General features: G+C 42.3%; 1 protein-coding gene across 1 annotated transcript in view; it reads right to left on the reverse strand.

The window, feature by feature from the left end:
- TUBGCP3 (tubulin gamma complex component 3) overlaps positions 1-24,512 on the reverse strand; it is a 120,219-nt gene that overhangs the window by 53,736 nt on the left and 41,971 nt on the right. The window contains exons 8-11 of the mRNA XM_074963840.1: positions 21,637-21,762; positions 17,483-17,551; positions 3,739-3,871; positions 1,667-1,833 (exon numbers count right to left, since the gene is read on the reverse strand). Of these exons, the coding sequence (XP_074819941.1) occupies positions 1,667-1,833; positions 3,739-3,871; positions 17,483-17,551; positions 21,637-21,762 (495 nt within the window). The remainder of the gene's footprint in view (positions 1-1,666; positions 1,834-3,738; positions 3,872-17,482; positions 17,552-21,636; positions 21,763-24,512) is intronic.

The following is a 24,512-nucleotide window of genomic DNA, read 5'->3' on the forward strand; positions in this document are numbered from 1 at the left end:
TGCTGCTGCTCCTCCTCCTCTTCTGCACGGTTTTAGCAGACATTGTTGCATCAGTTACAATCAAGTCACATTTTCAAGCTTTTCTTTGTAGCCATGAATGTTTATGAAGATATTTTTAAATGAAATCAATTCTGATGCTGTGACATGACTGAGCCAGGGGTCTAGGCAGATCTCTATTCTGCCTAGGCCTTAATCCAGCCTTGCCCACAGATGTAAATGAACCCCAGTGAGTGGGAGCCAAGATCTGAGAAGCCTAGCAGTGGATATGCTCGGTAACCTAAGCATTTTTTGAAAATGGAGTTTAGGCTTCTAAATGTCATTGAAATTCAAAATAAGATTACATAAACAGAGTTGTGGCCTGGCAAGGAGAAAAGCAAGCGTGAAGATGATTGAGGTAAGTGTAAACAGGTACAATTAACAGTGAAGTGCCAACAAGATCTGTGAATAAAAAGCCTTATGTAAGAGTTGAATACTCTGATGATTAATTTGTTAAATGATAGAATAAGTAGGTACTATGAAAGCGATGTTCTAGTTATTCATGTATTAAGGATGCATTTTATAGGACTCTATTACTGTAAAGGTCAAAGCAAATTTTGTAGGACTTTTAAAGGTATTTCATCCTCAACATTTTCTATAGAATTTGAAAAAGTGAAAGACTCCAAGAGCTCAATCTATTTAGCTTAAAGAGAAAGGACAGGGGTGACCTGATTACACTTTAAATATCTACATCTGGAACAAATATTTAATAATGGGTTCTTCGATCTAGCAGAGAAAGGTATTCCACAATCCAATGGCTGGAAGTTGAAGCTAGACAAATTCAGACTGGAAATAAGGCATTAATTTGAGACCGGGACTGTAATTAAACATTGGAACAATTTACCAAGGGTTGTGGTGGATTCTCCATCACTAAAAAGTTTTAAATCAAGACTGGGTGTTTTTCTAAAAGATATGCTTCAGGAATTACTTTGGGGAAGTTCTATGGCCCATGTTACACAGGAGGTCAGATTAGATGATCTCACAGTGGTCCCTTCTGGCCTTGGAATCTATGGAAATTATTAGCATTAATGCCTAGGATAACAGTAGGAACGGTAAACATAAGACATTAATAAAAAATAAACTTCAAAGCAAGAGAAATAGTCAAATCTAAAACTTCAGGCACAAAATGGATTGCTTGCAAGGGCTAGAACAAATTTTGTACACCATAATGTTAGGAGTACACTTTCCAGAAAGAGGTTGAGAGGATCTGGGCTCTCTAACATCAGTTTTTTGCCACGAGTAGAGGCAGCATGCTGGACTAGATGAATCAGTTATCCAAATCTGTCGGGTCATTACCACATGTAGTTTAGTTACATACACAGTAAATTACACAGGCAATTTCATACTTTAAATGTGCAACTGAACTATTCTTATGCTCATAGTGGGTTCAATCCTGCAGTTCTCACTCAAACGTCTCATTGATTTTTACTCAAATAAGAACTAGAAAGAGGTCTCAACATTACTAAAACAACGAGGAGGTCTTTATGGCACCTTAAAGACTAACAAATTTATTTGGGTATAAGCTTTCGTGGGCTAAAAACCCACTTCATCAGATGTATGGACTGCTGATACAGACTAACACAGCTACCACTCTGAAACCTGATAACGTTACTAGTTACACATAACTTACTTCATGGTATGTGTCCTCCAGCTCCCCATCATAAATCCAACGGTAAAGGAAATTCAAGACAGGATGGGACACTAGGCCAAGAATGTGTTGTACCAGGGATCTCATATAGGGATCTCCTGTTTTAGTGTAGGCATGGACAGCTGATGCTAGTTCACCACCTTTTCTTCCTAAGGAGACAGGCGAAGGAAAGAGAGCAGGTTCTGATTATGTACTTTATACTTCAAAAATAACTTTTTTCAGGCCTTGATGACTAGCTGTATGTCTGTCCATCTCTGACCTTGTTATACAGCAATTTTAAATCCAATGCATATAAACATTTAGGCTATGTCTACAATGTAGGCCACTTGCAGCAGTGCTTAGGGTACATATAGCTACATTCTGTGGAGAAAAGCAGACTGCAGTCACACTGGGGTGTGTGACTACACATGTCAGTGGAAGCCTCTGGCAGCGTGGAGGCACAGGAAAAGTCTTGGCAGCAGGGAGCTGCCGGAATCTTTCCCTGCTGCCCCCCCCGCTAGAGCCTTTTCCCACAGTGGTAAAAGGCTCTGACAGCTCCCTGCTGCAGGAAAAGACTGGCAGTAGGGAGGCAGTGGGATACTACACTGCTAAAAATAGCAGTCTAGATGAGGGCAGTGCAGCTTGCACAAGTAGAGAGCTATTTATGGTACATATCCAGGTACACCACATGGTTTAGGTGTGTCTTTTAGTCTACTCACCTAAGCAGTGCCTCATCATCTACACTGCTATTTATACCCCCGCTGGGGGTAAGGGGGGTAATGTAGTGTATGTACTCTACACACCACCAAACGGAGCGTGCAATGTAGACATACATTTAGAATTATGACAAAAAAAATTAGAAGGAAGATTTAAATATTAAATATCAAACTTTAATCTCAATTTTAACATTTGGACACATCCACTGATAAGCTCTGGTTGTTTTATGCCACCTTGAAGCAAGCAAGACCAGGCTTGCCAGTTAGTTTTTGCTTTATACTGCTCTGGTGAAGCAAGCCAACTATAAACCCAGCTTGAGGGTACATTTCAATTTCCTCTCTCGTCCTCTAAATTATCCTTGCCTCTCGCACCTCCCTACATTCCCCTGTGTGCATGCATGCACACACACAGTTCTTCCCCTCTCTCCAATCCTTCCTATCTTCCCCTGAACAGTTTCCCCCTTCCTCTTGCAATCTGAGTAGCTTTAGTAATAAAATACTTAGGATTAATGGTCTCTCTTTACTGTTATGTCACATAAGTGAAAGTCTGTCAGCACAGACTGCTACATAAAATCTTTTTCTTCAGAGAAACTCAATGAACTCTCTCTTACAAAATGACTATCATTTCTCACTGTTCTCTGTGGTACCGAGACCATATGCATTCTTCCATTAAGAAAAGGTTTCAAAATGACCATAACCTCCCACTGTTTCCAATGAGAGTGAAGCCAAGTTTTCCTCAGTGCAGATTATACACCCTCCATGCCAGAGGAACACTCAGACCCACTACAGCAATGGGAGATGGCACCCATTTTGAAAGAGGGTAGCTCTTAGTGTAATTCTCCAAAGCAGAACATTAATCTTCAGGTTCCACAGAGTAAGAAACTTATGAGGAACATGAAAAAGTGACCATTAACCCTAATTTTTTTTTTCACATGTATCCTGTACAAGACATTTCAGTGAGTTTTAGTTAGATGGGCAGTTTGAAGAATCTGCATTATTTTGATAAGAAGAAAACTTCCATTTATGCACAAACATTTATGCTGGTAACCAGCAACAACAGGAAAGGAAATAAAGTAAATAATAATTTAAAAGTAAATTTACAAAAGTGCATGAGAGTATTACTATGGTTATGTATATAACTATTTAAAATGCTGAAGACAGTCTGATGGATCTACTGCTTACAGACTTGTTTGAAGGAAAGGTGAACATTTTTACCTGGTAGCCACATCACTACCAGAAATCTACTAGTTTAATCTCAAATATAATTAATATAACTGGCATCCATGCTTGGCATGCACAATCACTCCTGAAGTTACAAAACTTGAAAAAATAAAGAAATATATTTCAAAAATAACAGACCTTGACAGTGATCAACAAGTGCTGCAAGTGTCTTGAGTCTTATTTTAGGATCATACGTCCAGACTAGAAGACGACGAAGTGTTAAACTGCTCTCAAGTCCCAAATTTACACCCTGATCATCTTCAAGTTGCAGCTGATCAAATTAACACACACAGGGCACAGTCAAAACACAGCATTCAACTACTGGCAGCAAAACAGATATTCTACATTTTTGTTCTGAAGTTAGCTTTGTTTAGTTATTTTATTACATGCAACTGGTCAATACGTACATTTTATCGTAAAATTCTTAGCCTGCAACTTCACAGACTGACATGAGAAGAAACCAAGAATCAAGTGTAGATGAAAGCACAGAGCAAAATGTAAAAATAATGGATCTGACAGAAGAAAGAGGGTAGGGAAGACACAAGGGGGTGAGTATGCAACAGAAGCATCAGACAGCTTGATGAATAGGTAGTTACAAAAGCAGCGAAGGACAGAGAAACAATGTTGAAGGACAGCAGGTGGCAATCAGAGAGGCTATTCAGAGATGAGTGGAAAGAAAACAAAATGTGTAAAACAAGAATCCTGAGAGCAACAGAATGAATAGTGAAACTTCTACCATGACAGCAGCAGCTTGATTTTAATTCTGTATGGGACAAACCCTCTTGAAATTTTCCTCCAAAAGTCACCAGAACAAAGCAAATAAGTTAACTACAAAGTTCAAAGATGGAGTACTATTAATATATAGGAGCCTAAGTCACTTCTAGAAATGGAACTTGGGTGCTTTTGAAAAAGTTTTACTTCAGTTTTAATGAATAGTGCTTAATTAAAGTGTGAATTGAAATCCATGTGGCTGCTCTGCAAATCTTCCCAAAGGGCATCTGCTCAAAACATACACAGAAGCAGCTGTATCATATGTGGGTGGGCGCCAACCCCTGTTCATAAGGGGACCCTAGCCTGAGTGTACACAAGCAAATACATGAAGAAATACATGGCTGTAGAGTGGAAGAACGCACTGGACAAGATGATGGTATGCCAAAATTGTAGCTAAATGGCCTTTTAGGAACAGGACTAACTCCTTGAGGTGTCGCAAGTAATCCATATAAGGGAACACAGGAGGACCCTGGAACAACCCCTGTAATAGTCGCCCAAGTAGAGAAACTCTTCCATCTCTGACCCTAGCCCTTGGGAAGGGCAAGTGCCTAGACTGGAAAAGAACCTGTTATTCTTGTAGAGCAAGAGAGGGCAGAACTGGTTAAGAGTCTATCATCCAGGTAGCCAAATATAGCAATTCTAGATCAGGGTAGAGGATACTCTCAAGCGTCTGAGACAGCAGTCTGGTGTTGGATGAAAGTTATATGGCGGCTCCTGGGGGAAAGTGTACCAGAAAACCAGCATACGAGAGCTGTCTGGACTACACTGATGCATTCAGAAGAATTTCTGCACTGCCTCTCTGGATCTTTTGCAGGAGTCTGGATCCGAGAGGCTTTGGAGGGAATGCCTATAAGAAGGTCTTTGCACCAACCAGGAGGAATGAATCTGTGAGGGACTCCTGATCTATAATTGCTCTTGAGCAAAAGTCGTGACACACTGTTCTCGCTGGTGGTGAAGATCTATTGCATGTGTTCTCCAAGGGCAGAAGTAATGGTAAACCACTGATGTTTTCAGAGATCACTCACTGGTCTTATCTTCTGCACAGGGAGCCTGCCTGGACATTTTGTATTCCCAGTAAGAGTAGCGCTATCAGATGAATGTACCATCAATGCAGCTCCACAAGGGGAGAGGCAACTCTCGATCTAGTCCTGAGTGGAGCGCAGGATCTGGTCCAAGAGGTAACTATAACAGGACCGATTGGAAATGGTGACCATAATATAACAACATTTAACATTCCTGTGGTGGGAAGAACACCTCAACAGTCCAATACTGTTGCATTTAATTTCAGAAAGGGGAACCATGCAAAAATGAGGAGGTTAGTTAAACTGAAATGAAAAGGTACAGTAACTAGCGTGAAATCCCTGCAAGCTGCATAGACATTTTTCAAAGACACCATAATAGAGGCTCAACTTAAATGTATACCCCAAATTAAAACACACAGTAAAAGAACTAAAAAAAAGAGCCACCGTGGCTTAACAACCATGTAAAAGAAGCAGTGAGAGATAAAAAGGCATCTTTTAAAAACTGGAAGTCAAATCCTAGTGAGGTAAATAGGAAGGAGCATAAACACTGCCAAATTAAATGTAAACATGTAATAAGAAAAGCGAAAAAGGAGTTTGAAGAACAGCTAGCCAAAAACTCAAAAGGTAATAAAATGTTTTTAAGTACATCAGAAGCAGGAAGCCTGCTAAAAAACCAGTGGGGCCCCTGGACGATCGAGATACAAAAGCAGCACTTAAAGACAAGTCATGGCGGAGAAACAAAATGAATTCTTTGCTTCAGTCTCCACAGCTGAGGATGTTAGGGAGATTCCCAAACCTGAGCCGTCTTTTGTAAATGACAAATCTGAGGAATTGTCACAGACTGAAGTGACACTAGAGGAGGTTTTGGAATTAACTGAGAAACTTAACAGTAACAAGTCACCGGGACCAGATGGCATTCACCCAAGAGTTCTGAAAGAACTCAAATGTGAAATTGCAGAACTATTAACTATAGTTTATAACCTGTCCTTTAAATCAGCTACAGTACCCAATGACTGGAAGATAGCTAATCTAATGCCAATATTTAAGGACTCTAGAGGTGATCCTGGCAATTACAGACCAGTAAGTCTAACATTAGTACCGGGCAAATTAGTTGAAACAATAGTGAAGAATAAAATTGTCAGACACATAGAAGAACATAAATTGTTGGGCAAAAGTCAACATGGTTTGCTGTAAAGGGAGATCATGTCTTCTAATCTATTAGAGTTCTTCGGGGGGGGGGGGGGGGTCAACAAACATGTGGACAAGGGGGATCCAGTGGACATAGTGTACTTAGATTTCCAGAAAGCCTTTGACAAGGTCCGTCACCAAAGGCTCTTATGTAAATTAAGTTGTCATGGGATAAGAGGGAAGATCCTTTCATGGATTGAGAACTGGTTAAAAGACAGGGAACAAAGGGTAGGAATAAATGGTAAATTTTCAGAATGGAGAGGGGTAACTAGTGGTGTTCCCCAAGGGTCAGTCCTAGGACCAATCCCATTCAACCTATTCATAAATGATCTGGTGAAAGGGATAAACAACAAGGTGGCAAAGTCTGCAGATGATACTAAACTGCTCAAGATAGTTAAGATCAAAGCAGACTGTGAAGAACCTCAATAAGATCTCACAAAACTAAGGGATTGGGCAACAAAACGGCAAATGAAATTTAATGTGGATAAATGTAAAGTAATGCACATAGAAAAAATAATCCCAATTATACATACAATATGATGGGGGCTAATTTAGCTACAACTAATCAGGAGAAAGATCTTGGAGTCATCGTGGATAGCTCTCTGAAGACATCCATGCAGTGTGCAGTGGCAGTCAAAATAGCAAACGGGATGTTAAGAATCATTAAAAAAGGGATAGAGAGTAAGACAGAGAATATCTTATTGCCCTTATATAAATCCATGGTATGCCCACATCTTGAATACTGCGCATAGATGTGGTCTCCTCATCTCAAAAAAGATATACTGGCATCGGAAAAGGTTCAGAAAAGGGCAACTAAAATGATCAGGGGTTTGGAATGGGTCCCATATGAGGAGAGATTAAAGAGGCTAGGACTTTTCAGCTTGGAAAAGAGGAGACTAAGGCGGGGTATGATAGAGGTATACAAAATCATGAGTGGTGTGGCGAAAGTGAATTCATTTGTTCCCATAACATAAGAACTAGGGGCCACCAAATGAAATTAATGGGCAGCAGGTTTAAAACAAATAAAAGGAAGTTGTTCTTCACACAGCACACAGTCAACCTGAGGACTTGCCTGAGGAGGTTGTGAAGGCTAGGACTATAACAGGGTTTAAAAGAGAACTGGATACATTCATGGAGGTTAAGTCCATGAATGGCTATTAGCCAGGATGGGTAAGGAATGGTGTCCCAAGCCCCTGTTTGTCAGAGGGTGGAGATGGATGGTGGGGGAGAGAGAGAGAGAGAGAGAGAGAGAGATCACTAGTTCTGTGTGGGAGGTAGGGCTGCTCTGCAGTGCCCCCTTGAGGGTCACATGTGATATTGCAGGTGCTCTCCGCCTTCGTCCGCCAGGTTTGGCTGCTTGCTTGCAGCAGGGTAACCTGTGCTGTAAGGTTGGCAGTAGTCTCTAATCAATCAACGAAACAGCAGTTCAGGATTTGGCTGTCTGAACTAAAAAACAAAGAAAGAAAGAAAAAGGCTTCAAAATGACAGCACTTAGGACTAGGCCCTGGCCTGACTGCAGAATCCATGTGTGTAAATCTTGGAAGCAGACTGACCATCCTAGTTTGGAGGTTTCTGTCATGACTAGGGCTGCAGAAGTTGTTTATGTTCAAAATATACTGCTCCTACAAAAGGAGAGTTCCTGACAAGTGAACAGTTTCAAATTTTGCCAGTTGATTTTGAGTCCAAAATGATATGTTAGATCAAGAGAACAGAAGAGCCCCCGCTGTGATCTGGCCTTGAGAACCCAGTCCTTTAAAATATGGAAAAACATGTACTCTTTCTTAGGTGGGCTGTCATTATGACCAGAGACTTCGGAAAAAAAATACACAGCACTACTGACTTCTTGGAGGGGACGGTTTTTCTCTTCAGCAAAAGCTCAGGTATTCTTGTGCAACTGCTCTGTACCAACGTGAAAGTAGACATCTTTCAAGTCAAGAGTCACATAGCCTCGTTGGTATGGAGATCAATCATCCATTCCCTATGGTGATCGTCCTGAATTCTGAAGTTCTGATGTATTTGTTTAGACTTCTTACATCTAAGATTGGGTGGAGGCCATCAACCTTCATGGAGATTAGAAGTATAAGTCAGAAGAGAGTAACTTGCGTGAGTTAATAGGCAGCAGGTTTAAAACAAACAAAAGGAAGTATTTTTTCACACAATGCACAGTCAACCCGTGGAACTCCTTGCCAGAGGATGTTGTGATGGCCAAGACTATAACAGGGTTCTAAAAAGAACTAGGTAAGTTCATAGAGAATAGGTCCATCAATGGCTATTAGCCAGGATGGGCAGGGATGGTTTCCCTAGCCTCCGTTTACCAGAAGCTGGGAATGGGCCACAAAGGATGGATCACTTGATGATTACCTGTTCTGTTCATTCTCTCTGGGGCACCTGGCATTGGACACTGTCAAAAGACAGGCTACTGGACTAGATGGACCTTTGGTCTGACCCAGTATAGCCATTCTTATGAGTGTATTCCTGAAGAGGGATGGGTAACAAGGGTTGGGAGGCAGTCTGATGAGGATCTGTATATGGAGTAACTTTGAATTAAGGCTTCTGGGTACCCAGCAATCTGAGGCAATTTCTTTACACCAGGCGTCATAGAACCTCACAAACCCTTCTCCAAAGAGACAGGGAAGAGGTGGTGTCAGAAGAGAGGATGAAAGGCTATTGGAACAGGTCTCCTAACTGCAGTGTCAAACCTGTTGTCCGGACACAGACAATACAGAAGATTAACTAGGACAAGATGAATGTGGAGGCCTGTTATACAGTGAATATCTGTGACCTGATGCAATCTAGAAGGGTCTCTGGTACCAGAAGCCAATGTAAATTGATTTTTTCTTTACTTAGCTGGTAGGTGACTGGGGCCTCAAAAAGACCATGGGAGGAAGCCATTGCCATTGTTGTTTCAGCCTCACTGAGGTTCATCATTCCCTCTGTTCCCCCTCCCCACCACACAAACACTAAGACCACCCTGAGTTTCACAGGTTAAATTCTCTATTTATCCTTGTTATTCTGGAAAAGGGCTCAAGGAACGAAGCCATGGATAATCTATGCAAACTGACTTATATGGCCAAGACTCTGGAGCAAGAATTGGAGGAGTCACAGGTCCCAGGGAGGCACAGTGGGTCATAACACGGCCACCTGCAGCAAGATTTTTTGTTGCCTGTCTCTGGTTTTCAGGGATTGACGCTATCAGCCCAGAGGGCATATGGACAGTGTACCTGGTAACTGTGTAAATGTTTAAGCAGCATACATCCAGGGGACTGGCCTAGATGACCTCTCGAGGTCCCGTCCAGTCCTATGATTCTAAGCCCAACACACCTCAATGAATGAGATTTCTGTCAGCCATCACTCATCCAGATAAGGACATAGATCTGTCTCTTTTGGGTGGGCAAGCTGCCGCTATCACATGCATTTGGTAAATACTCTCAGAGCTGACAACAGACCGAAGGGTAAGATGGTTAATTTGTAATGGTAGTCTCCTACACTGGCCATGAGGAACCTCCTGTGGCCAGGATGGATCGCCTCTTAGAAATGCGTGTCCTGCAAGTTCAAGGCAGTATAATATTCTTCTGGATCGAGGGAAGGGATGATTGTAGCTAAGGACACCATACAAAACTTCATCTTTTTGACGTATTAGCTGAGGTTCTAAATGTCTAACATGGTCTGAGACCACCTCTGTCTTTGGGTATCAGAAGGTAATGGGAATAAAATTCCCTGCCCTGATGACACAAGAGCATGCCCTCTATGGTTCCAAAGAATACAGAGCCTGTACTTCTTGTCTTAGCACAGACTAGTGAAAGGGATCCCTGAAGAGGGACTGGGTAATAGGTGGGAGAGGAAGGAGGGAATTTCCATCCAGATTCCATTATGCTGAGCACCCAGTTCTTTGAGACAATGAATTACCAAGCACAGAGAAAATGGGACAACCTGTCCCAGAAAGCTGGGGAAGGACCAGTGAGATCCAGACTGGATAGTACACAGTCCTCAACCTAAAAATTCAAAATGACAGCTTGGAGGCCTTTGATTGCTGAGATGAAGAGAAAGGCAAGGGCTTCTCTCTTCGTGATCTTTGCCTCCTCTTGGATTGGTCAGGCTGCTGGATAGTATTCCTGTCTGAGCTGTTTGTTCAATTTTAGGCCCAGAATGTTGGAGACTCAGGATCTGGTGGACAACGACCTGCACATGATGTTTGGACTGTATAGTAGCCAGGGCAGTACCTGAGACCTGGACTGGCCTCTTACTAGCCAGTCATCTATGTAAGGGAATATGTGTATGGCTGACTTTCGCAGGAATGCTGCTACCACAGCCATGCACTTTATGAACATGAGGAACTACTGACAGACCAAAGGGCAGCACTGTGAATTGGTAGTGGGATTTATTGATCACGAACCTGAGGAATTTTCAGCGGCTCTGGTGAATAGCCATGTGAAAATGTGCATCTGTTAAGTCGAAAGCTGCATACCAGTCACTGGAAGAATCTAGGGAAGGGATAATAGAAGCTAGAGTGACCACCCAGAATTTTATTTTCTTTAGGAATTTGTTTAGCTATTTTAGCTCTAAAATAGACCTGAGACCCCCAACCTGCCCCCTTTGCTTTCGGGATTAGGAAGTATTGGGAATAAAATCCCATCCCCTAAACAACAAGGGAACTTCCTGTATGGCCCCCACAGGAGGAGAATGAGAAATTGGACCTCCTGAAGCAACACATTCTTGTGAGAGTGGTCCCTAAAGAGGGACAGAGAAAGGGGATAGGAAGGAGGGAGAGAAACAAATTGAAAGGTGTATCCCAGTACCACCATGCTTAGGACCCACTGATCTCTGGTGATGCGGGCCCAAGCAGTCAGGAAGTGGGACTGATGGTTGGCAAATATTGGGGTGGAGAAAGATGGTACGCTGAGGAATGATGGTACGCCGAGGAATGACAGACTGCTTTTGACCCATGGGTCAAAATGTTTGTTAAGAGGACCCAGTTGCCTAGATGAACTGGCAGCTGCAGAAGAGGAAGGAAGAGAAAGATGCCTCTTGTAACTTTTGCCATTATTTCTGGACAGATCCAGAGGGATGAAAGGCAAAGATCACTGGGACTGCTGAGGGTGGAACTGCTCTCTTTTTGTTGCTGGTATAAATCACCAGAGACTAAAGGGTCACCCTTGAATCCTTAAGACTACATAGTCTCTTGTAAGTCTTTTCAGAAAAGAGTGAGGGGCCTTCAAATGAGAGATCTTGGATAGCTTGTTGAACCTCTGGGGGGAAGACCAGGCAACTGCCAGCAAGATGAGTACTCCATAGTGATGATGAAAGCCATAGCTCAAAATGCAAAGGCCGTCACAGCTAGACTTGCCTGCAAGGCCATTCCAGCAAATAACTTTCTCTTCACCACCACAGCAGTGAACTCCTGTTTTACCTCATCCAGAAATCTGTCCTTAAATTTCCGGATATTGACCCACCGACTAAAATTGTACTGACCTAGGAGAGACTGCTGGTTTGCTATTCTAAGCTATAAACCTCCAGTGGAATAAAGCTTTCTTCTGAATAGGTACAGCTTCTTTCATAGAATATCAGGGTTGGAAGGGACCTCAGGAGGTCATCTAGTCCAACCCCCTGCTCAAAGCAGGGCCAATCCCCAACTAAATCTTCCCAGCCAGGGCTTTGTCAAGCCTGACCTTAAAAACCTCTAAGGAAAGAGGTTCTACCACCTCCCTAGGTAACCCATTCCAGTGCTTCACCACCCTCCCAGTGAAAAAGGATTTCCTAATATCCAATCTAAACCTCCCCCACTGCAACTTGAAACCATTACTCCTTGTTCTGTCAGCTGCTACCACTGAGAACAGTCTAGGTCCATCCCCTTTGGAACCCCCTTTCAGGTAGTTGAAAGCAGCTATCAAATCCCCCCTCATTCTTCTCTTCCGAAGACTAAATAATGCCAGTTCCCTCAACCTCTCCTCATAAAACATGTGCTCCAGCCCCCTAATCATTTTTGTTGTCCTCCGCTGAACTCTTTCCATTTTTTCCAAATGCTTCTTGTAGTGTGGGGCCCAAAACTGGACACACTACTCTGGATGAGGCTTCACCAATGCCGACTAGAGGGGAATGATCACATCCCTCAATCAGCTGGCAATGCTCCTGCTTATACAGCCCAAAATGCCATTAGCCTTCTTGGCAACAAGGGCACACTCTTGACTCATATCCAGCTTCTCATCCACTGTAACCCCTAGGTCCTTTTCTGCAGAACTGCTGCCTAGCCACTCTGTCCCTAGTCTGCAACAGCGCATGGGATTCTTCCATCCTAAGTGCAGGAGTCTGCACTTGTCCTTGTTGAACCTCATCAGATTTCTTTTGGCACAAACCTCTAATTTGTCTAGGTCCCTCTGTATCCTATCCCTACACTCCAAAATATCTACCACTCCGCCAAGGTTAGTGCCATCTGCAAACTTGCCGAGGGTGTAATCCACGCCATCCTCCAGATCATTAATGAAGATATTGAACAAAACCGGCCCCAGGACCGATGCTTGGGGCACTCCACTTGATACCAGCTGCCAACTAGACATGGAGCCATTGATCATTACCCATTGAGCCGGATGATCTTGCTTCTTTCCTTTTGGATGTTGAGGCCTAGTGTCCCTGCCTCTCTTTTTCATTAGCACCAGAGACTACCAGGAAGCCAAGAGAAGGAGGATTATAAAAGTTTTCAAATCCCTGTAAAGGGACATATCTTCTCTCCATCCTTTTTGCAGTGGGAGATAGGGGAAGACTGGGTCTGACATAATACCTTGACAGGCTCCTGGATAGCCTCATTATTAAGAAGAGCTACCCTAGATGGTCCCGCCAAGATGAAAACGTCCATCAACCGGTAAGACTTTTCCCGTACCTCTTCCGGTTGGATGCCCAGAGCTGCAGCCACTCTCCTCACCAAGTCGTGATGAGCTCTGAAATCATCAGGTGGGGGATAAGCAGACTCTTATCACCACCTCATCAGGCAACAAAGAAGAGGAGGTGTGGCACAAGAGTATGGCACACAGGTCACATGCCACCCCTCCCCCCCCCATTTCTGCAAGCGCAGAGCTGCCCAGCTAAAAGAGACTGCCGCCCGGCTCTGCTGACTTTGCAGCTGGACACTGCCTTCTGGGTCTTAGTGTTGTTCATGCTCCCCTTCCGTATGCTAGGAGCCATCCTGTTTTCTGTACAACAGTGAGTCCCCACAGTGAGGCAGGGTGGTGGAAAGAGCCAGTGGGGAAGGAATGGGGAGGGGATGGGGAAGAGAAGGGGATAAGGGAATCAGGGACAGCAGGGGAAGCAGGATTCCAGCATAGGGCAACCCCTCAGCAGCAGCTGGGGCTCCCCCATTAGCAGGCCCATCGAACCCCTACCCTACTTGAGCTCCAACCACCATCACTTGGACCCGCTGGCCAAGTCCCATTGCCCCTGCAATCCCGCAACGAGCCCCTGTGCATCCAGATCCCCCAACTGAGCCGCCCACACCCAGACTGCCCCACATTAAACCCTCTTACCCCATAACAAGCCCCTCTACACTTGGATCCTGCTGGGGTGAGCCTCTCTGTCCACACCTGGTGCACCTGGCACAGAGGGTATTTCTGGGGCAGGTCTGATCCTTGCGCTGTGTCAGGGTCGGGTACAGCCTCACCACCAAATTCCTTGTATCGGGGGGGTGAAGGGGGAAGGCAGGTGCAGGGTGATTTCCCACCTCCATGCAACCAGTGGCCTGTGCTCCCCACTGCCATGCTGGAGCCTCCACATTTATTTATTGACAAATAAAATTTGCAGAATTTTGCAGAATTTTAAAATATTGTGCCAGAATTCCCTCAGGAGTATTGGCTTAAGGATTGTTTCTGGGAGTGCCTCTCTAAGCACACTTCTGTGTCCTTGTCTCCACTCAGTGCTTTCACGGAAGATTTAAGATCTCAGTACCAAGTGTTAAACTTGCCTCTTCTTCAGTACAGGCAATGAAGATCTGCCTCTCAACTCAGTCAGAGCAGAGGGAGCACCCCTAAGAGACGAGGACATGCTTGGTATGTGCTCTGTGCAGAAGGCTCTGATGCTGGGCAAAGCATACTCCATGAGCAAATACTTGAGTCAGGTTGCCCTGTCTTTCTTTGAGCAGGGTTTGAACCCCCCTACCAATCTGACATTGGTCACTCACACGTACCTGTCCCAGACACTTAAGGCAACTGGGGTGAGGTCACTCATTGGCATACACTTGTTACATGAATGACAGGACTTGAAGCCAGGAGAACAAGGCATGAGTCTGGTACTGGTACCTAAATGGGAACTGGTGAATCCATGCTACTACATAATAATCTAAATTTACTCTTGTATCTAAATTAAAACTAAACTAAACTAAACCACTCTAAACTAAAACTAACACAACAGGTACTATTTACACTAAAGAGAGCAGAACTTGCAAATGCAAGGATAGCAGCTCTAACAACAGTCCTGGGCAGCAGAAAGGAACTAAAAAGGGGTCAAGGGCAGCTCCACCTGTTATACTGCGTGCAGTGGTCCTAGGCAGCAGAGGGTGCTCACATGGCCCTAACAGGTACTGCTGAGGGAAAAATCTTCAACATCTGTGCACGAGGCATGAACATACCTACAATGCAATGGACATGTGCAATCACTCAGAGAAGAAGTTGACATCCTTCTGCGGGGCTCCTGATGCACCTCAGAGACATACAGTACCAATACCAAGGCTTCATCGGGCAATGATGACAATGGCCGTGGAGGTACTAAGGGAGAACATTCTCTAGGCTGCTTCTGTGGTATCAAGAGAGAGATTGTGGCTCCAGGATAGATGAGAAAAAACGAGGGCTGCAGCTTCCACTGGTGGATTGGTACTGACCCTGACTAATTTGTCAGTACTGGTAGGAGAAGGGTCCCCCCATAGATTTACTAGAGAGTGAGGGATCGGTGAAGTAAATCTAGATGCTAGAGGCATCCCCTATGGCATCCAATAGGACCACTGAGGGGGCTAGTATGATAACAGGCACTCCTGGCTCAAGCTTCCCAGTCTCTAGAAGTCATCTCAGAACTCCACCAACAAGCATGGGAACAAGGGCAGGAGGAAGCTCTTAGACTCTCGGTACCAGAACACCCAAGAGCCAGCAGTCCAAGGGCTAGTGTCCGGTGGTACCAAGATTTGTCCTCTGTAACTGTGACCAAGATGTACATCCAGGGCACGATAGTGGAAGTAACATGGAAGGCTTCCTAGCCACTGGCAATGTGAATCGTGGAGGAGTTGTTACCGACCCCAAAGATGAGGCAGGGATAGGTACCAAGGAAGGCAATGCACAACTGGAGTGCTCCAGCGCCGATGATCTCAATTGCTGTACCGATCCCACAGGTGGGTCCTTGAAACAAGGGAAGAGGCAGTACTGACATGCACAGTAAGTCTCTGGCCGCGGCATTAGCCCGCAGAGTAGTTAAAACAATATAGGCTGTTGACCTGCAAAAATGAAGGATTACTTTATCATCGTCAATGAAGTTGCCAGTCTCAACAGTCCCTGAGAGGGCACCAGAGTCAATGACTCAGGTCTGTCTGGATGAGTTGGTACCAGGGAATGGCAAACCAAGGGGAGCACTCGATTATCAGTACAGGCCGAAGTTCTGTGGAGGAATCCCCAGCTCTGGACTTCGAAGAACCAGTACTGAATTATTCTTATGTTTTGGAGGTCAGGACCAGGGATTTCCCTACAGCCGCCTGAACACCCCATCTCCCCCTAGTGGTCAACTAGGCAGTGTTGTCAATTTAGTCATTTTCCAACCCCCCTGGTAAATTCAAACACCCCCTTTAATTTCAATTCCTGGGGAAAACACTGGTCAAGACTGTTCAGAAGCCCTAGACTTCAAAGATAATGGACCTGGTGATGGGGCTCTGCTCTGGTGGTAATGCTGGGGAAGCACTTTGAGAAGGGTTACTGAACAGCTTCCCTTCAACGACCAAGGGCGTTCCAAAGCCAGTCTCAGGCCTGCCTTCACCAGGATGCAGTGGAGACGCCCCTCCCTCAGTTTTTGTTTTGGTCTTAAAAGCATGGTAAATGACCCTCCTCCAAGCACTTCAGATAGCACAAATTGGGAAACTGATGGGCATAGGTTTTCTGCAGCCCATGCAAGGCTTGATCCTCAGGGCTTTGGTATAGGGTCATCCCAGTACTGGGTGGGGCCCAGAGGCCCTGCTAAGCAAACGTTAGCCTGAAAACTAAAATAATCCAAATAAAATATGAACAAATGGATTAATGAAAGTTAGAAATTAAATATATATATATTTTTTTTTTGCTTAAAAGAGTACCACTAGGAACACTGACACTCTGACCACAAACTTTTTTGTGAGAAAGAACTGAGGGTGGGGTGACTCCACCCTTTCTACCCTCACTTTCCAACACATGGAGCTTGGCAATGGGCAGGGCCACCTCTACAGGTACCACTAAGGAAAACTCTCTTGCACCAGTGCGAAGAGGCATGCACAGACCTACACTGTAATGGACATATACAAGCACTAAAAGAAGAAACGTGCACAGATTTAATTCATGAAACCAAAATGGCTGAGAATTTAAAAATTGGATGGTAAACTGCAAAACTGAGTGATGATTCAACCTGATGATATTCTGAACATACGAGTCCTCAACCATGCTTGTAGCCGTTTCCATTACTTCATACAATCGCTATAGACATTCCAGGCTTCAGAGTGACACACCTGGTGTCTTACTTCATAGTTGCCGGACGCCCACATAGTTAGACCCTTCACCAGCCAGATTCCTGCTTTTACAATGCTCATATTGTATCAATTAGCTAAATAAAAACTGTCTAACCAAAAGTCACAATCTTCTAGAAGTGATTTGTAAACACCAAAGGGTGAACTCATTAACCAATCAGAAGTATTAATTTACCTGGGAGTGTAAAACAGAGAGAAGCCTGTAGTATTCTTTGAGTTCCTGGTGTAAGGCAGCACAAAAACTCTGAGGGGGGGAAAAAAAAATCAAATAAATGCTATTTCCATTTTCACTTTTATCTAGCATTTTAAAACACTGATATTAAGATTGCGTCTTTTTTAAAAACCACAAACCTAACTAAAGTGTCTTTAAGAAAGTCAAATTAGGTACCATCCGGAAAGATTATATGAATGCACCAACTGCTGCCTGTCTCTTCAGCATGCAGCTAACAGGTATATACCTTGTCAGTCAGGGAACAAGAAAATTTCTGCTGGCTGCCAACTTAATTCTACTGACAGTCTAAATTCTGACATCAATACCCTAAGTAATTGGGTTCTCAAATGGTTAAAAAAATAGGAGTAGTACAATAGCATTGTTCATATCAGTTCTATGAAGACTACAGACTTCTTGGGAGCAAGAATGGCATTTGCAGTGTTTGTACAGTGTCTAGCACAAAAGGATCTCAACTTGATTGAGACCTCTAGGCATGACCGCAATATAAATGTTAAATAATAAAAACAGACAGTTAAAGACTAGTATCTAATATAAAGAAGAGGTCTGTATACATCATGGGCAAGCCAGTACATTCTTCTATCATGCTTTGAAAAGAATTAATATTCCCTCTTTAGGTGTTGCTTATTTAAATTAGTATTGTACATTTTGGCATTGGAACACGCGATAACAACTCGCCACTCTTCACCTGACACTGAAGAAAGGAAGACCAAGAATAATGAAAAGTTTAAATAGTCTGAAAGGTGCACTTCATGATGATGTGGTCAAATTTACAAAGGCCTGACCCAAAGCTCAAAGAAATCAATAGAATAATGGTTTTCAAAGTGGGGTACGCGAGCTCTCATTGGGGAACGCAAGAAAAATCCTATAATGGCAGACAATGCATTTTATTTAGTAAGATTTGGCAATCTAATCAAAGATACATTATGTCCCTCTCTCAGATGGGGGTACACAGTAGACTACATTATTTGGAAAGGGCCTAAAAATTTTGAAAACCACTGCAACAGAAAGACTTTCATTGACTTAAATGAGCTTTGAGCAGTTGCAAATACAACACTCCATCAGAAGCAAAAGCATCACAGACCATTTTGTCATCTTCTTCCAAGAAGGCCTATATTGCTAGAGTATAACCAAAAAATAACTGAACTACAGTTTTGATTAAATATTTTTCTAACAGCAGTTGAAAACATTCTGCCAGACATTTTTTTATTATTATTTGGGTAGAAATAGATCTAGGAGAGGATATGAAATATTCTCCGTTATCACTATTTATTAATTCTGTTAACCTGGCACAGTAGGCTAAAAAGACTAATTTAATTTTCAAAAATTGATTACCATTCTTGAACTGTGACAGAAGTGTGTGTTGCTTTTTAATCTATATCAAGTAACAAATGACTAACACTTTATGAAATATCTAAACTACTTGGCTAATCAAAGTAAATCAGCAATTTTGATATATGCCTTCACAGATTTGACTGGAAACAGTCCAGGTTAGTAAATTTACATAAAGAAGTCTGCTACATCATATGCAGCTGAGTGAAATTTTTCTACTCCCTACCCCCTTCAGCCTAAAACCAAGTTAAGCAAATCCAAAGTAAAAAACTGGAGCTAACAGTACTCTGTAAAAGTAAACTAACTATTTGCTACCTTAGGCGTATCCCACTGAATAATTACTACTGACAGAAGGAAGAGAAATCCCAATTTTCCTTCCATAAATTTAAGTCCCTTATCAAAAGAATCATCTCCTTTCCAGATTAAGAAAAATGTGACCAGTCTAAAGGATAGGATCAAATGTCTAAAGTAAGTGAAAGTGTTCCTCTCTTCAATTTGATTTTATGAGAAAGAGAAATGCGTGACAATAAATTTATGCTAATCCAGAGAGGGGTCAAGAGTTATGTACAGATTGCTGAAGAATAAAAACTCCACGACATATAACCCTACTTTCCATTTCTTCTCACTTGTTTCTTCAGTACAATTTAGTAATCTACCAAAGCAGTGCCTATTAAACTGAAGGGCAAAGTAGGGTCTATAGCAAGATAACATTCAAAGGCACTAGTTAAATGTTACTTCTCCACGTTCCTTATGTTAAACATTTCGAACTTCAATACTCAAAGCATTTACAGTCATACTGGACATCAGATTATTGTAAAAGAAATTAACTTTAATAGTTCAAATTTGCATTCAGTGCCAATTGCAATTACCTGGTAAAATAGGGTTTGGAATACAAAGTATGCAATGAAAACTGGATATTATCCTAGAAGTCTCACATGGCTAACAACACAGAAAGAAGGGGTTTCAAGGGGAAAGTAGAACTTGTGCTTAAGAGAGGGAATTTAAAATGCTTAGCACCTCAACCCTACTTTGATATTTTCTTTGAGAATGTGTGAACATGTAAGGTAATTATATTCCACTGCTGATAATCCTGGAAAAGCAGCAACAATTAAGTAGCATAGGTGGAAAAATAAAAGGTCAATGTGCAGTATATCTAACACGTATTGCTAGTAACTGACAGACTAGTTTCTGACCCTCATATTTCAGTCAAAAAGCTAGGTTAACAGGAACACATACAGGTGGTTTAGGTTTAAAATAAATGTGTAATTTTCTGTGTGCTCTAAATAAGGATGAGATTTTCTGAGACAGCAAATTAAAGAGGCTTTCAACTGCACAGTATATTTGCAATAATAAGTTCTTAATGCTGAGCATGCAGCATCTGAAATTGTCAAATAAAGAAGTGTTCAAGAATGATAAAACATGATCTTTTGCCTAGTTACTGACAACTTAAGTAAATTATACAGCTTTATCTTCATACACTGGTGCCATAGAAGTCGCACAAATGCTAGTCTCAGACACAAATCATGAATGGAAAGCTATACAGATACACTTGATGGCCTATACAGCATTCTACACAGGCCTTGAAACTTGCAATTGATGTCGGAGATATAAACATTTAATTTACTTAGGAATTTAAAGTCTCTTGTTTTGTGAAATGAAAAACTAAAACCAGAGACAGTGAAAATAAGCATAAGCAGGAAACTATTATAGGAAAGAGGGTAGGAAACCTCACCTAGAAATTGAGAGTTTTTTCACACACACACACACACCCACACACACGCACTGCCAAATAAAACATGGATGTCAGTATTAGCCTTTAGAAAACAATTCTTAATATTGTATTATATATATTTATATAAATATATATATTTAGAATGAAAAAAAGACAGTCAGAAGGGGACAGAATAAAAACGATAGAAAAGTAGAAAGCACCATAGTGTCTCTACTGACCTCAAGAAAAATTAGACTGAAGGAAGGAGCACTTCACTTTCTTTGCAGATTAGGTAGGATCTTATGGCTAGAGGCAGGGACAACAACATTTCTGACGACTCAGAAGGGATAATATCCAGTTTTACAGAGGGAGCAAGTGAGAGGAAACGGGAATGTCTTAGCGGTAAATGTGGTTTTAGGTTTTACAGCAGCTGTGATGTTACTGCAGATTATAAATCATGGTGATGGAACCTATAAAAACAAAAATTGACATTCTTTTGATGTTGCATTCAAAAGAAATGGCAGCAGATAACTGATGATTTGCATTTAGCCTCAGTAGTGCAGTATTTTATTTATCATTAATGATCATCATCTATCAGCTAGTCAAGTGTTCCCTTACACATTTTTCAGGGGGGAACTACAAAAGTAAAGCAGAATCTTTCTCCTAACAATGCAACTGGGCACACTTTAATTAGCTCAGAAATGTCACTATGCCATTCCTGGATTTTTTTTTTTTTAAATATAAAAGTAAACTTTAAAAAAAATTAAATTTAAGTCTATGGAAGAGGCACTCCCAACTAGGGATAGAAGGGCAAGACTGCTCCATAGGACTAGCAAGAATGAACCCTATTATGATTCAGCTGAGAGTTCCTTTACCCTACACCCAGACTTTGGCTCATCGCCAACAATGACAGTTCACACAGGAGTAAGTCAAATGATATGGAAGGACTCCAAGTTATGAATTCTCCAGAGTCTCCCCACCATTCCCGTATTGTATTTCTAGATCCAGCAGTTCCTAAAGGGACTGAAACCAAAGTATTGTAACCGAGCCAACATACCTGACCTACAAGCCCAAAGGCACGATCCAAGCTCCTCTGGTCTGTGTATCTTCTTATTTTATTGTGTAGCCATCCTAACTCTGCGAGTCTGCTTGTAGTATCTCTGAGTGATTTGGACAGGCTGACCTACAAAGTTAGCAAAACAACAAAAGCTCATTAAGTCTGGATTAAAAAAACAAAACCAAACCCTCCCTATTTCCCCAAGTATATCTTTGCTCAGCATAGAGCAAACTCATTCAGTGAATGTCATTCATCCTATACCCTGAAGAAGGGATTCTGCGAGGGGAAGAAAAAAAATGCGATCACATAATTAAAGACTATCACAATGTACACATACAAGGTGGCCACATTAAGGGTGAACGAGCAATGTTAAGCCTTTGGCCTTCAGAATGCTTGACTTTGAAACCTCAATGTTTTTTTAACATAGGTTTAATGAATATTCCTACTTTTTAAAAATGCAAAGCAGAAAAAACACAGAAATTGCATCATGTGGAACTACAGAGAATCCCAGGTAGGTGAGCAGCAGAGTTGCAACTTTCAGATCCACAAACCTCTAGTACTTGAATTAATGAAGTAAATAGTACACTATTATCCTCTCTGTGGACCAGCCACTAGAAACAGATAAGATACACACTTTGCATTTACTAGACAGCAGAGACTCAGGAATCAAGAGCTCAATTCCAAGTCCTGGATAGGGAGTGTGTTCTTAGTGGTTACAGACCCTTCTACTCCGGTCTTATAGCATAAACCTCCCCAACTTGTCCCTTTCTGTCTGGCTCAGTCTTCTCCTATTTATCGCTATCCCCTTTCACCTCCTCCACTAACCTGCCTCTGTCCCATCCAGGTACTCGCCTTTCTATATTGGTCAGGCTGCTTCCTCCTCCACATTATCTGGGTACCAACAAAAGGAGCAAAGAGCACAGGAGAGATGGCTTTGTTCTCAGTTTTGCTGCTCTGTGCCACAGCAGCTGGGAGGAGCAACTGCTGGAAAAGTCCTGGTCAGTCCTGGGCTAGAACATGCTCAGTGCAGACAAAAATCTTTGGAGAATTTAGCTGCCAAATGCTAACGAGTCTCTGAGCATTTGCACATGGCCATTCAGAGGCTTATAACTCAGGCAGATCTGGTGCATTTTCATGGAAACAGCAAAAGGCATCTGACTTTAGAGCCCCTGCCCTGCCAAATTTCAAAACCCTGCTTCTAGGCTGAGAGGTGCTACAGCTTCTTTGTGAAACCATGGTAAGACTAACATTGACAAAACACAGTATTTTCCTCTTTGCTCTCATAAATGGCTGAACAGTTTTTGTAGAAAAACACATTAAAAAAAAAAGATTTGGCCTGAGACAAAAACCCAGCATGGAAAATTTCAGCCCAAATGGCTGTAGTTTGGCAAAGTTACAAGTAACAGAGCAGGGTTTTATACTGGAAATTGTTTACAATAAGTGGAGCTGGCAGCTTCACCCATAACTTTAGCACAACAGATGACAAGAGCAACACATTTAAAATTCCACAAGCAAGAGCACTTAGTAAGGAGCGACTGCTCCTCATGACCCTCAGTATGAGAGGAAAGAACAAAAACAGCTTAGTGAGATTATATCCATGCCAACTAAGTCAAGTTGGGGACTCCACAAGCTCACTAACTGCTGAATGTAACCAACGGGCTTAGCAATATTCATATGGATATCTGACCTGTCTATATACATTCTAGAGTTCTGGAAGTGTTTTTTTACTCTGAAAAGTTACCATGTACAAAAGGCACTTTCTTACTAAATAAATCTGCTCCTGTGTATTCGGATGGGTTTCAGAGTAACAGCCGTGTTAGTCTGTATTTGCAAAAAGAAAGGGAGTACTTGTGGCACCTTAGAGAGACTAACCAATTTATTCGAGCATAAGCTTTCGTGAGCTACAGCTCACTTCATCGGATGCATCCGATGAAGTGAGCTGTAGCTCACGAAAGCTTATGCTCGAATAAATTGGTTAGTCTCTCTAAGGTGCCACAAGTACTCCCTTTCTTTTTGTGTATTCGGAGGCATACGTGCTCCCCTCATGGGCAAATGTAAGTTTTGACAACTTTTTAATTTGATTGGTAATGCACATCCAACACAACTACAAGCAAAGGAATTGGATTCCATTCTTTCTCGTACATTAAAACTGCTTACTAAACTTTAACACTGAGGGCAAAAGCCAAAAACACTGGGGCTGCACAGATGTAACTGAAGGCACAATTCACTATGCAGAACTTTTATTACTGGCATTGATGCATATGAAGGGAAGAACCCAGTTTCACTCTCAGAGCAGTTTGAAATTTTTAGGAAGAAAGGATTGGGGGAGTTTTTAGGCTCTGTATTCTGCAATGGCAGAAGGAAAGCTTTATAAAAGCAAGTTGTTAAGAGAGATTTACCTGGATATGAAAAATCTCCCCAATTATTGTTTGGATAGCTGACCATCTCATGAAAGGGCAGTTTATGAATTCCACCATGTGCAGACCCCCAACCAAAAGAACAAAAAGCCCAACACACACACAAAACTGGACCAGATTGTCATTTATGTTATGGCCACTCTACACAGCTTTGGCAACATGAAGTGGCCTGAAAGTAATTTTCACCCTTTATAAGGCTAAGTTACACTGCCAGAGCAGTGAAGAGTGCATGAGCATCAAACCTATTATTCTTCATTTGAATAAACACAAAGGCAGTTGAAGGATTGTCACTGTACTCATGCTATAGGCAGCATCCACCAGCTAAAAACTGTAGAAGGGGTTAAGAAAAGCATTTAGACCCACCCAGGGGTCCACTGCTCCCCCCCACACCCCTATCATTTCTCTGGCTCCTTGCCCCCACAATACAAGTATACTCTAGTCTCCTTACAGCCTCAAAAA

Source organism: Natator depressus, chromosome 1 (genome assembly GCF_965152275.1).
Source record: "Natator depressus isolate rNatDep1 chromosome 1, rNatDep2.hap1, whole genome shotgun sequence".
Taxonomy (NCBI): Eukaryota; Metazoa; Chordata; order Testudines; family Cheloniidae; genus Natator; species Natator depressus.